The sequence below is a fragment of the Salvelinus fontinalis genome, chromosome 36, assembly GCF_029448725.1.
Source record: "Salvelinus fontinalis isolate EN_2023a chromosome 36, ASM2944872v1, whole genome shotgun sequence".
NCBI lineage: Eukaryota > Metazoa > Chordata > Actinopteri > Salmoniformes > Salmonidae > Salvelinus > Salvelinus fontinalis.
Window position 1 is genome coordinate 18,472,276 of NC_074700.1, and position 14,243 is coordinate 18,486,518.

Below are 14,243 nucleotides of genomic sequence, written 5' to 3' on the forward strand. Positions count from 1 at the left end.
ATTATCGTCAAACATTTCATTGGTCGTGGATACAGAAAGCACATTCTCCATACAGCAAGGCTTCCTGCCTATGACAGCTGACACAGAGCAGTACCTCGCTAGCTGCTTTGCCGTTGTCCTATGCAGGCCTGCAATCTGAAGGCCACCTACTGTCAGTCTATATACACGATAGAGACTCCAGCATTACAAGTTTTCACTGATAACCAAGGCTGTTCAGGTGTGACACAAAGGGCTGGTATTTCAGCAACTTGTGAGCAAAGGCCTGCTCCATGTATGAGTCAAAAGAGCAATCCATTTCCGAATTGAGCACCTCCATCCGGCACCCCCCAACATCAACAATATCTGACACCCCACCACTCTCACTCCTGCCAGTGTCTGAGCCCACGACAGACAATTCCTCCATTTATCCGGCCAATCCCCCACAATTCCGTGTGTGGGGTGTGTTCTGTTTTGACCCAGCCTTTGTTCAGAGTGCTGAATGCTTGTAAACAGCTGGGCCTGTATTCAAAACAGGTCATGAACGAGAGAAATAGACAGAGGGAGGAATATGGATAAAGATCAATAGGGAAATGGACAGAGGGAGAGAGTGAGTAAGAGAGAGAGAAGTACACTGAGGGAGTAAGAAGGAGCAAAATCGAGACGAGGAGAAATGTTATTTTTCCTCAGTCTGCTGTTGCTGTGTATTTATTAATGAAGTGACACTCGCTCTGCACAGTGACCCGCTTCATCTCGGCCTAACCAATAAGAATCAGAACCATTCTTAATCATACCCTCTACATACTGTAGGACTGTTCCTGAACAGTCCCATAAAACACAATACAGCTAGGTGCTCACTGTTAATTGATGTAGGGGTTGAACTTGTGTTTGAACACGCCATTCATGGAATGTCCTCTCTGCTATGTACCCCCCTCCCTCTCCCACTCAGGATGTAATTCAGTGATTGTGAAAGATTCTTTGGAATGAGGTATTTTTTTTAAATGTTTGTGTTCACTGATTAGACCTACTCTACCTGCTTGTGCATGTTAATGTCCCCATTTTCATGTGTATTCTCAAACAATGTTAGCTTATTATTAACATGAGTGTGTGTCCGTGCAGGTATCTCAAGTGGTGGTATAAGAAGACTCAAATAGAGAAGAAGGCACCTTTCATTGATATGTTCCGAGCCATTCCCCTGAGACAGATCTATGGTAGGTGGACACACCATAATGTTCCAATGAACTAGTATCAATGCCTATATGAATGAATATCACTAAAACTCATGAGTATTGAAACATTTGAAAACACATTTGCTGTATTGGAACACCCTCTTTTGCAGGTGCTCCTCTTGGCGGTATTGGAGGAGGTACCATCACGCGAGGCTGGCGGGGGGAGTTCTGCAGGTGGCAACTCAACCCTGGGATGTACCACTACAAAACTGTAATCGCTAACCAGGTATGCTTGGGAAAAGTAATAAGTTAACTGTGAGAAAAGTCCAGTTTATAAGTCCTGTACACATGGACTACTAATTATCTTAGTTTTCTAAATGGGTTATGCCTTTACCAAATACTATTTTCAAATAGGCTTAAAGCCTCTTAGCTCCAGTTTTTAACTGTTGGTCAATAACCGACCTCCTTCACAATCCACTGTGTCGACAGGACCTGTTGAGGACTCCACCTCTACCGCTCCTAGTTCATATTTAAAGTCCACTCTATTTAGTCTAGTAGGAGTATGGTGTGTATGAAGTTCACTTTGTGGCACATGTATTATACTATATATTCAGATCTCTTCCAGTCCTTTTATCTTCCCATACCCCCCTCTGTGTCTCCTAGTTCACGGTGTGCCTGCGTCGTGGCGGTCAGACGGTGTACCAGCAGGTGTTGTCAGTGGAGCGCCCCCCCACGCTGCAGGGTTGGAACTGGGGCTACTGCGGAGAGTACGCCTTCTACCACGCCTTGTACCCCCGGGCCTGGACAGTCTACCCCCTCCCTGGGCAGAATGTCACCCTCACCTGTAGACAGGTGTCACCCGTCATCCCCCACGACTACCAGGTAACTGGGAATGTCCCCCAATGACATGACTTAGCATTGGGTTTCAGTCATATTGTTTCCACTAAATGTAATGTGGCTGAATGTGAGAGACGGTGTCCCCCCCCAAATGGCACCCTATTCTCAATGTAGTGCACTACTTTTGACTAGGGCTCTGGCCAAAAGTAGTGCACTACATAGGGTGCATGATGCCTACGCCAGACAGTCTTCCAGCCTTGTCATAAACTTACCTTTTAACCCTAACCTAACCTATCCCTTATTCTTATCTTTATTTTTTTTTAACTGCATTGTTGGTTACGGGCTCGTAAGTAAGCATTTCACTGTAAGGTCTACACCTGTTGTATTCGGCGCATGTGACAAATTAAATTTGATAACCTAAGAGTTTTATGTGTCTTGGTCTCTGACTCTCCTCCCTCTCTGTCATCCCTCCATCCCCCAGGATTCCAGTCTCCCAGTGGCGGTGTTTGTGTGGGACATAGAGAACAAGAATGACTACCCGCTGGACGTCTCAATCATGCTCACCATGGTCAATGGGTCAGGCCACAAGGACGACAAGAGCGGGGGCCACTGGAACGAACCATTCCACCTGGAGAAGGAGGGGGAGTCAGTGTCTGGAGTTTTGCTTCATCACTGCACCACAGTGAACCCCTACACTCTGTGCATGGCAGCGCGAGAACAGGTAGACATCATAAATTCACAATATGGTTTTACAGTTGTGCACTGTTAATGTTTCTGTTTACGATTTATCATTTGTTTTCATTACTCTTGACACTTTCCTTTCAATTAAAAAAACACTGGCCATTTGAAGATGGCATAACCATTATCACCTTGTTAACTGTGTGAAATGTATGTGTGTGAGAAGTCTGACAGGGAGATCAGTCACCAGACAGCGTTCAGTCCAAAGGGAACCTGTGGGGCGCTGTGGGGTGACCTCATCACTGATGGACGGCTGGACTCCCCCACTGGTCAGTGGTATCAACCGGTGATCACTGATTACATCACTATTTTTTATTATCCCCCCCACAAATATTTTTATTGGATCCCCCCTCAGCTCTGTTGTTGAAATGGCTAGCTGGAGCCGACTGAGCGTTGAACCAACGATCTGTAGTCAGCGAAATCTAGAAATTAGGCACTTTTTACTAAACGTACGCAGTTCAAATATTCTTATAGATTGTCATATAATGTAACATCCTTGGGTACAGGAAGGGATATATTGGTAATTGTTGGACAACCCTCTAAGGGTCGTAGTGTTTGAATGACAGCACCCACATGATTCCTTTTCCAGGTCATAGTCAAGTCTTTTATGAACACTGTTGGGATCGCTAAACTTTGAACATTGAGATATTAAATAAATGAGAGACAAAGCCTTGAATAGAAAGAGTTTGTAAAAAGCCAGAAACCTTTGGAATGTGTTTTACTGGAGGAGAGTAGAGCGATGTGTTGATCTAGGGAAGCCAGATGGGTATCTGTGAGTCAGGAGGTGAGGGGGTTGAGGTCAGTTCCCCTTAAGGGAGTAATCCAGGTTGCTATCTGGTTACCTTCTTTCCTGTGGAGCCATAAGACACTCCTCTTCCTTACAGTTTAAGTAGGATGTATTTAAACTGATGTCTGAAATCTTTAGCTGTCTGATTTTCAGCTGTACACTTGGTTAAAGCTTCTCTAGTGTCCGTGGGTTATTTACTCTGAAAAATAAGAACCTAACAGCGCCATATAATTAGTAATTGGTGAAAGAGTGAAGTGGGATAGTAAAGGATTTTCCTTGACATTCACTCTCCTCCTTCTTCCCCACCCCTCTGCCTCATCCCCCCAGGTTCCAGTCCTCCCACCCAGAAGGGAGAGAAGGTGGCAGCAGCCCTGGCAGTGGGCTGTTCAGTGCCGGCTCAGGGCCACAACGATCTGGAGTTTAGCTTGGCGTGGGACATGCCTAACATCACATTTGGCTCCAGGGAGAGGGAACACGTCAGGTAACATTTTAAAAATAGGTAGAATTCAAATTGAGAATCTGTCCTCGTTTAGTATAGTGGTCAGTATCTCCAGACTGGGAAGAACAACTTAGTTTTTTAAAATTTTCTCAATAAGCTTCATATATTCTGAACTTGAATTTACCGCTCTCTCTTTTTCTATGCAATATGACTAAAAGCTGTCACCACAGAGACCGGGTTTCAATTCACCGACGGGGAGGAACAACTTTTTTTTTTATTACGTGTCTGTGAGATAAGCCTTATTGTAAATTGGACTAATGGACTGAATTTATTTCCTTATCTGTTGCTTTCCCCCATTTCTCTCAATCTGTTCTACTTTCCTCTGTGTCTCAGCTCAGTTTTTAACAATGTACACTGCATGCTACACCTCAAGTTAGTCAGGTCTTTTTTTTATTTATTTTTTACCCCTTTTTTCTCCCCAATTTTGTGGTATCCAATTGGTAGTTAGTCTTGTCTCATTGCTGCAACTCCCGTACGGACTCGGGAGAAGGTCGAGAGCCATGCATCCTCCGAAACACGACCCAACCAAGCCGCACTGCTTCTTAGCACAATGCCCACTTAACCCAGAAGCCAGCCACACCAATGTGACGGAGGAAACACAGTACACCTGGCGACAGTGTCAGCCTGCCACCCGGCCCGCCACGGGAGTCGCTAGTGTGCGATGGGACAAGGACATCCCTGCCGGCCAAACCCTCCCCTAACCCGGACGACGCTGGGCCAATTGTGCGCCGCCCCATGACTCTCCCGGTCGTGGCCGGCTGTTACAGCCTGGACTTGAACCCAGAATCTCTAGTGGCACAGCTACTACTGCGGAGAGTCACTAATCCTAGATTCAGATCATTCAGGCGAGGAAAAAACATCACCCAGATAGGCCAGTTGTGTGAGAAATTCGTCATTATGCAAGCGGTCAGACAAGTGAGAAATTATGCTCAGTAAAGAACTTCAAGCCCGTCTCTCAATTAAAAATAAAAAAACATGTCAATACTTTGCTTCTTGATAACCAGCGCACACTTCTGTATGTTGTAAAAGCATTACATGGTCGCTGCCCATATTGCACAGTGCAGAAAATACACTAGAGTTCAGGGGACTTGCTTTACAGTGAAAATGGTTAACTTTGTTAGTCTCCCAAGTGGCGTAGGGAGCAACTGCTTGCAAGCGCATTACCACTCCACTATGTCTCCCTGTCATGGCTTTTGCGCCAACACATCTTACATTTACATTTAAGTCATTTAGCAGACGCTCTTATCCAGAGCGACTTACAAATTGGAAAGTTCATACATATTCATCCTGGTCCCCCCATGGGAATTGAACCCTGGTCCCCCCGTGGGAAATGAACCCACAACCCTGGCGTTGCAAGCGCCATGCTCTACCAACTGAGCCACACGGGGCCACATGGGATCTTGACCACCAAAGTCCATTTGATGTCACAAAGCTGTCCACTACTTTAAAAATGTCCTCGTGTTGTCCTGGTTTCCAGTGGTTTGCAAAAGAGGTCTTCCTTAATTGACCCCCCATAAATGTAACGGACAAATGCCAGGAGCTGTGCCAGGCCCGCCACGTCTGACTCATCCAGCTGGAACGCATAGAATTCGCTGGTTTGTATGCAAAGAAGTAATTGTTTCAAAACATCTCCTGCCATGTCACTGATGCGTCGTGAAACAGTGTTGTTTGATGGAGACATTGTCTGTATAGTTTTTTTGGCATTTTCCCCCAGCATTGTCCCCGCTATATCTGCAGCAGCAGGAAGAATGAAGTCCTCCGTAATAGTATGGGGCTTGCCTGTCCTAGCCACTCGGAAGCTCCCCATATAAGATGCTTCTAGCCCCTTCTTATTAATGGTATCTGTTGCTTTTATACATGTCTTACTACTCGAAAGTCGTCTTAATTTTCACTCAAACTCCCGTGACATTTTTCAAATTGGCATGTTTGGTTTATAAATGTCTGCGCAAGAGTGAAGGTTTCATCGAGTTGTGAGATAGTACTTTTGCACATATAACACACTGTGGCTGAGGAAAGGCACTACTCCCAATATAAGTGAACACCAAATCAATGTAGTTATCATATTTGCGCCTCTTCGATGGTCCAACGTCCCTGTCTGTTGTTCGGTGCTTTCCCAGGTAAGGGGGCAGTAGCTCTTCGGCTGCATCAGATTCACAACTGTCAGTGTCCATGCTAGCTGGGCTAACAACAAATGTAGAATTACTGATGCTAGCATTATATGTGCTTGTTAAAGCAGAACAACTTGTCGACAGGTCCAGGTGTATTTCAGCTGGTAGTAGCAGTACTACCAGTAGAGCTGATATGTGTCTCTATGGACGTGGGCCTTAATTTATACAATTGTTTAAAAAAAATCGAGCAAACGGAATGAGCAGCAGCTATGTTTGGCTACATACAGACAGTTAGTGGAATTCCTGCGAGAGAGTAACAGTTAATGTGATTGGATGTTAATTATTTGACTAGGCTACCTGTATTTGACATTGTTGTTATTTCGCTGAACACTAGATGGTTTAATTTTATTTTTGGCAATGAAACGAGGTTACTCAGGCGAATGGGGGGGGAACTCACCCAAATGTATAGCCCCATTTGTAAAATATACATGGAATGTTTGGAAATGTGAATTATTTTAATTTTTTTACCCCAGTTTGAAATACCTGTCCTAGAGAGTGTCGTGACTATCATTAATCTGATGACTCTCATTTATGTGATCAACTATGTTTAATTGTTAATTGATTTTAAATCAATCATGTAAGATTCCAAGAAAACAGAATGAGATGTTACTATCCTTTGTGCAAGCATTTCCAAGAGTTCATGAACAGTGAGACTGGTGAAATTTGGGGAGCGCATCGTCAGTAGTGTACCTTTTGGTTCCTAGGGTGTTTCGGCCTTTCACACTATACACCCTCCCCAAAGGCGGCCAGCGACAGGGTGATCAATCCTATGTTTGCGTCCCATTCCCAATTAGTCATAGGAGTTGCCTTGTTGTTGATAGCCAACATCCCATGGGACTATGCATGGCAGGGGCGTCTTCCTCCCTGAGTCAAGCATTGAGTCAAGCATTGTTGACCATTGTTTTACTTAGGTCATGGAAGCTCTAGATCCCCATTCCTTATAATTGTCCTAAATGATGTGATCCCCCTCTGCGTCCACTGTTTAAATCTGTTATCCTGAGTTGCAGGGATGCAGCTGGGGTCGTATGCGAACCAACTCAGCAGTTTTGACCTCTGTCTAAATGAAGTTGTTTTACTATCCTAAACCATATCTTAAAAGATAAATGTATCCACTGACTTTGTATATTGTATATTTCTATTACCCAAAACTGACTGTATAGGCATCTCTGTCAAAGTAGTCTCGATGGCTTTCCACTTGGATTCGTATTCTGAATTGCACCAACACACCAAAGGTCTCAATTGGGCTGACACAAAATTAATATTTTAGGCTTGGTAAGGCCATACACCCCCCCCCCCCCCCCCCCAACTGTTTAGGTGGGATTTCTATGGGCAGTGATTGGAACAAATACATTAACCTCGGCAGCATATATATTTTGATTGTTTCAATTCTACTACTAAGAGCCAAAGGAAATGAATTCCACCTGTCCACCTGTCATCATATTTTGATGGGAAAGTATTTAATGTCATAAAGTTTGGGTGTGTCTTTCAGTAGATTTACGCCAAGATATTTAATGGATGAAGACATCCACTGGAAGTTGTTCTACCTGCTCTTCAGCTCTTGCTGTGGGGTATAATTACAGATAAAGTCAGAAGTTTACACCTTAGCCAAATACATTTAAACTCAGTTTTTCTTTTTTTGTAGGCCTCCTTGCTCGCACACACTTTTTCAGTTCTGCCCACAAATTTTCTGTAGAATTGAGGTCAGGGCTTTGTGATGGCCACTCCAATACCTTGACTTTGTTGTCCTTAAACCATTTTGCCACAACTTGGAAGTATTCTTGGGGTCATTGTCCATTTGGAAGACCCATTTGCGACCAATCTTTAACTTCCTGACTGATGTCTTGAGATGTTGCTTCAATATATCCACATAATTTTCCTTCCTCATGCTGCCATCTATTTTGTGAAGTGCACCAGTCCCTCCTGCCGCAAAGCACCCCCACAACATGATGCTGCCACCCCCGTGCTTCACGGTTGGGATGTGTTCTTCGGCTTGCAAGCATCCCCCTTTTTCCTCCGAACATAACGATGGTCATTATGGTCAAATAGTCTGATGAAACAAAAATAGAACCGAAGGACATTTCGCCAAAAAGTACGATCTTTGTCCCCATGTGCAGTTGCAAACCGTAGTCTGGCTTTTTTTGTGGTGGTTTTGGAGCAGTGGCTTCTTCGTTGCTGAGCGGCCTTTCAGGTTATGTCGATATAGGACTCGTTTTACTGTGGATAAAGATACTTTTGTACCTGTTTCCTCCAGCATCTTCACAAGGTCCTTTGCTGTTGTTCTGGGATTGATTAGCACTTTTCGCACCAAAGTATGTTCATCTCTAGGAAAGCATCTCCTTCCTGAGCGGTATGACGGCTGCGTGGTCCCATGGTGTTTATACTTGCGTACTATTCTTTGTACAGATGAACGTGGTGTTCAGATGTTTGGCAATTGCTCCCAAGGATGAACCAGACTTGTGGAGGTCTTGGCTGATTTCTTTTGATTTTCCCATGATGTCAAGCAGAGGCACTGAGTTTGAAGGTAGGCCTTGAAATACATCCACAATTGACTCACTATAATTGACATAATTTATCAGAAGATTCTAAAGCATGACATAATTTTCTGGATTTTTCCAAGCTGTTTAAAGGCACAGTCAACTTATTGTATGTAAACTTCTGACCCACTGGAATTGTGATAGAGTGAAATAATCTCTGTAAACAATTGTTGGAAAAGTTGTCATGCACAAAGTAGACTTGCCAGAACTATATATTTATTTATTTATTTTTTATTTGTTTATTTTTTTTAATCCCATTTTCTCCCCAATTTTCGTGGTATCCAATCGCTAGTAATTACTACCTTGTCTCATCGCTACAACTCCCGTACGGGCTCGGGAGAGACGAAGGTCGAAAGCCATGCGTTCTCCGAAGCACAACCCAACCAGCCGTACTGCTTCTTAACACAGCGCGCCTCCAACCCGGAAGCCAGCCGCACCAATGTGTCGGAGGAAACACCGTGTACCTGGCCCCCTTGGCTGGCGCGCACTGCGCCCGGCCCGCCACAGGAGTCGCTGGAGCGCGATGAGACAAGGATATCCCTACCGGCCAAACCCTCCCTACCCCGGACGACGCTATGCCAATTGTGCGTCGCCCCACGGACCTCCCGGTCGCGGCCGGCTGCGACAGAGCCTGGGCGCGAACCCAGAGACTCTGGTGGCGCAGTTAGCACTGCGATGCAGTGCCCTAGACCACTGCGCCACCCGGGAGGCCCCGAACTATAGTTTGTTAACAAGAAATGTATGGAGTGGTTGAAAAACAAGTTTTAATGACTCCAACCTAAGTGTATGTAAACTTCTGACTTCAACTGTATATACTGGGTCTTGTGTACGTCAGTCTAGGTACATTTGAACCTGGGGTCTTTAAAGAATAAGAGAACATCATGAGGATACATGCATATCTTATGTTCACTACCTCTTACTGTTACTCCCTACAAAGACTACTTCTGTGTGCACTTAATCATGAACCAGTTTGTTGACAATGTGTTGTCACGGGCCTTGTAGACTACTGTATTCACCTGCTACTTGGTAACAGCTATTTTTGAATGAGTGGTCATGGAAGGTTGTCTCACATTCCTTATTTGAATGCAGTTATTTTAAGTCTGCTCTGGATAAGTAATGTAATAATATTTGATCGCTGCCCATGGGTCCTGGTTAAAAGTAGTGCACTATAATAGAGAGAATAGGGGACCATTTTGCACGCAGCCAATGTCTTTTGTGTATGTGTTCTAGGAGGTACACGCGTTTCTTTGGTACCAAGGCGGACGCGGCTCCCTCTCTCAGCCACTACGCACTGACACACTACAGACTGTGGGAGAGGAGTATCGAGGAGTGGCAGAGACCCATACTGCAGGACAGGTACCTACCTTCAGAAAGTATTCACACCTCTTGACTGTTTCCACATTTTGTTGTTACAGCCTGAATTTAAAATTTATTAAGTTGAGATTTTGTGTTAACTGCCTACATACAATACCCCATAATGTCGAACTGTAATTATGTTTAGAAAATGTTTTGAGTAGTGAATTTCAAACAGATTCAACCACAAAGACCAGAGAGGATTTTTAGTGCCTTGCAAAGAAGGCAACCTATTGGTAGATTGGTAAAAAAAAAAAAAAGCAGACATTGCATATCTCTTTGAGCATGATGAAGTTATTAATTACACTTTAGATGGTGTATTAATACACCCAGTGACTTCAAAGTTACAGGTGTCCTTCCAAACTCAGTTGCTGGAGAGAAAGGAAACCGCTCAGGGAATTGAACATGAGGCAGGCCAATGGTGACTTTAAAACAGTTAGTTTAATGGCTGTGATAGGAGAACACTGAGGATGGAAGAAACATTGTAGTTACTCCACAATACTAACCTTAATGACAAGTGAATAGAAGGAAGCCTGTACAGAATTAAAAATATTCCAAAACATGCATTCAGTTAAAACAGCAAAAATGTCTTTGCCAAATTTAACTTTGTCCTGAACATAAAGCATTATGTTTGGGGCAAATCCAACACATCCCTGAGTACCGCTCTTCATATTTTCAAGCATTGTGGTGGCTGCATCATGTTATGCTTGTCATCGGCAAGGACAATGGAGTTTTTGGGGGACAAATAGAGCTAAGCACACGCAAAATCCTAGAGGAAAACCTTGTCTGCTTTCACTGGGAGACAAATTCACCTTTCAGCAGGACAATAACCTAAAACACAAGGCCAACCATAAATTGGAGTTGCTTACCGAGACGACATTGAATGTTCGAGTGGCCTAGTTACAGTTTGGACTTAAATCGGCTTGAAAATGGCTGTCTAGCAATGATTAAGAACCAACTTGATAGAGCTTGAAGAATTTAAAAAATGATGTGCAAAATTGTATAATCCAGGTGTGCAAAGCACGTAGAGACTTACCCAGAAAGTCTCTCAGCTTTAATCGCTGCCAAAGGGGATTCTAATATGTTTTGCCTCGGGGTGTGAGAACTTATGTAAATGAGAGATTTTTGTATTTCATTTGCAGTAAATTAGCAAATATTTCATGTTTTCACTTTGCCATTGTATATATGGTGAGATTTTTTTTAATCCAATTTGAATTCAGGCTGTAAATTAACAAAATGTGGATTAAGTCCAGGGTGTATGAATACTTTCTGAAGGAATTGTCCTTTTCTGAAGACCTTGTAATACATGTTCAATAACAAACATATTGCTTTCTTCACATGTTCAACTTGAACAATGAATGTGTGTTTTTACATGTGAAAAGTCGCAACATCTGCAATGGTAGTCAACTTTCTGTCTGTGTGGTAGCTCTCTCCCATCCTGGTACAAATCGGCTCTGTTCAACGAGCTATACTTCGTGGTGGATGGGGGGACAGTGTGGACGGAGCTGCCTGAGGACAGCGATGTCAGTGGGGGGCTGCGGAGTGAGGACGGGGGGCTACCCGCCCAGCCTGCCATCATCAAGGAGTACGGTCGCTTTGCCTACTTAGAGGGTAAGGGGTAATACTTTAACTTACACTAATAGTGTGTGTGTTACTGCTGGTGAAGTTGTGGGTTTTGTGACAAATTTTAAAGTCCCCCTCCAGCTATTTTGTTAACTTTTCCTGTTGAGAAATGATACACAAAGGAATAAATACAGTATTGTGTACACACACACACACACCCACTTAAGGCGTTTGAGCAAAAGTGCTTTTTTTTAGACAACTGAAGTTCAAGCAGTTGGCACTCTCCATCCCCCTGCATGTTTGTGAGAATAATTGAGCCCCACAGTGGACGCGTCATAATACCCATAAAACCTAACGGTCAAACATGGAAATGGTTCCAATTGTTTTTTTTACACCATTCATTTTATCAATTGTGGATTTTTAAAATGGGTGCTGTTTCCTGTAGGCTTACCCTGGCGTGACATTTTGATAACCGTGAAGATCTCTCTTAGACTAGGAGACTTATCAAAATATTCATCTCTATTTACTCTGATTTTAAAAATCCTAATTAACATAAAAGTAGACAGAGTGAAAGACTACAAATCGCTGCAAGTTCCTGCACATCTCTAGCTGACACTTTTGCCATCAGCTAGCTAGCTACCTTGATCCAAAACTAAAGATATATTGAAAAATTTGTATTTTATTTAACTAATATTTGTTGTATTATTTATGCATTTGGTCTTGTCATGTACAGAATACTATCCCAGTAGCAGTCAGATATTTATAATGTGCCATGAATACTGGGCTAGTATTTTGCAAAGAAGTCATATTGCTAGCTACCTACCTGATGAAATTACCAACATATACTTATTTTAGCAGATCATCTTCTCCATCAACCGGTAGTCTATTTAATCCCTTATTTCTGCCAACTACACTGAACAAAAATATAAATGCAACATGCAACAATTTCAAAGTTTTTACTGGGTTACAGTTCATATAAGGAAATCAGTCAATTGAAATAAATACATTTGACACTAAACTATGGATTTCACATGACTGGGCATGCATTGGTGTATTTGTTGGTCACAGATACCTACATTTATTTTGAAAGTAGGAGTTTTTTTGCACATTTTTGAGAAATAAGCTTTTTGTGCATATGGAGCATTTCTGGGATCTTTTATTTCAGCTCATGAAACATGGGACCAACACTACATGTTGCGTTTATATTTTCGTTCAGTGTATATGAACAAGGTGAAATCTACTTCAATACATAATGTCCGAATGCACTGCTGTATTAAAGCAATTCAGAACGAACTTGTTGACATGTTCTGTTGCAGATTCAGAGACCAGATTAATTCATTGCAGAATGTATCTATCATGAATGAGTAAGCATATTTATTTGACAAGAATGCGCCTAGTCACCCATCAATCATGTCAAACACCTGAACTCCAATAATTACATTGTTATGAAAAAGTCAAAATGGGTAACAATGCATACATATACCTTTTATACATAACATGTAAACATCTGACTTTGAAGTAAAGATTTAAATAATTGATTAATCAATGCCACAAATCTGGGACATTGATGAGCACTACATTCACTGTTATTATCAGAGAGCACACACATCTTCTGCTTTTCCACTTTAGGAATTAGACCAGCAGAAAAAAAACTAAATGTTAACATCATATTGTAATTTTGGTGGGTGAGTTACAAATGGAAAAACTGGTTGTGTAAGGTAGGTTTTATATAAAAATACTAGGTGAGCAGAATGATAAACAGACACTAAACAAGGAAGCCATGCCTAAACACAGCTATATCAACACCCTTCTGGTCCGTGTTGCTGCTGTCAATTGTGAGCAGCACATTTACTACTGCATTCAGTTTGAACCCCAGAATAAGCAGGAGGAGAGCATTCCACCGGTGGGGGAAAAAGGTAGCAAAAACAGAAACACTTGAACGTGTTTCTGAGTCTCTAGATGTTATCAAATCAGGAGAAAAACAAGTGAAGGAAGCAGCATAGGGTAAGTGGGTTTATAGACGAGATAAGATGGAGAGTTCCAAAGTGTCTGAAGTTGAGGGACCATGGGGGCATAAAATACAGTGTGGAATAAGCGGTAGCTAGAGGGATGGTTGGCCATGGAATAAACATAAAACGGTGTGCTTATTCACACCTTTTTTAGGTAATTGTCACATCTGGCCCATGTCCAGTCATGGCCTGGGTTCTCAGTGTGGGTCCCCCAACATCATTTTGTCAGTTGCAGCATTCAAATCGTGGTCATCGTGTCTGTGAATCACAACATTAGAGACTGAGTGATCACATTGACCATGAGCAATACACCTTAAGCATTGAGGATAGCATTTGGTTGACAACATGGTGGTTTACCCCATGTCTACTGGGTGCGAATGATAGAAGAATCTTACCTAGGCTGTAGGTCCATTTAAGTGTGTGGGATCACTTAGGCCTGCACATCTACCAGTACTGGGACCAGTGGAGACTTGGGATGCTTGCTCTCAAATTGCTGCTTGAATGTCTTGAGTCTGCATCGATAAAGGTCAAGTACAAAATGGCGGAATTAACAATCTGTGGCTTAGATTGAATTCAAAGTTGACACAAATGATAAACTAAGCAATATGAT

At 42.8% G+C, this 14,243-nt stretch overlaps 1 protein-coding gene across 3 annotated transcripts in view; it reads left to right on the forward strand.

Moving 5' to 3' along the window:
- Window positions 1-14,243, forward strand: part of gba2 (glucosidase, beta (bile acid) 2) — a 35,750-nt gene that overhangs the window by 6,356 nt on the left and 15,151 nt on the right. For all 3 annotated transcript variants that reach the window (XM_055900953.1, XM_055900954.1, XM_055900955.1), the window contains exons 3-10: window positions 1,096-1,187; window positions 1,316-1,431; window positions 1,809-2,027; window positions 2,464-2,703; window positions 2,887-2,989; window positions 3,835-3,988; window positions 9,939-10,064; window positions 11,488-11,672. In XM_055900953.1, coding sequence (XP_055756928.1) covers window positions 1,096-1,187; window positions 1,316-1,431; window positions 1,809-2,027; window positions 2,464-2,703; window positions 2,887-2,989; window positions 3,835-3,988; window positions 9,939-10,064; window positions 11,488-11,672 — 1,235 coding nt within the window. The remainder of the gene's footprint in view (window positions 1-1,095; window positions 1,188-1,315; window positions 1,432-1,808; window positions 2,028-2,463; window positions 2,704-2,886; window positions 2,990-3,834; window positions 3,989-9,938; window positions 10,065-11,487; window positions 11,673-14,243) is intronic.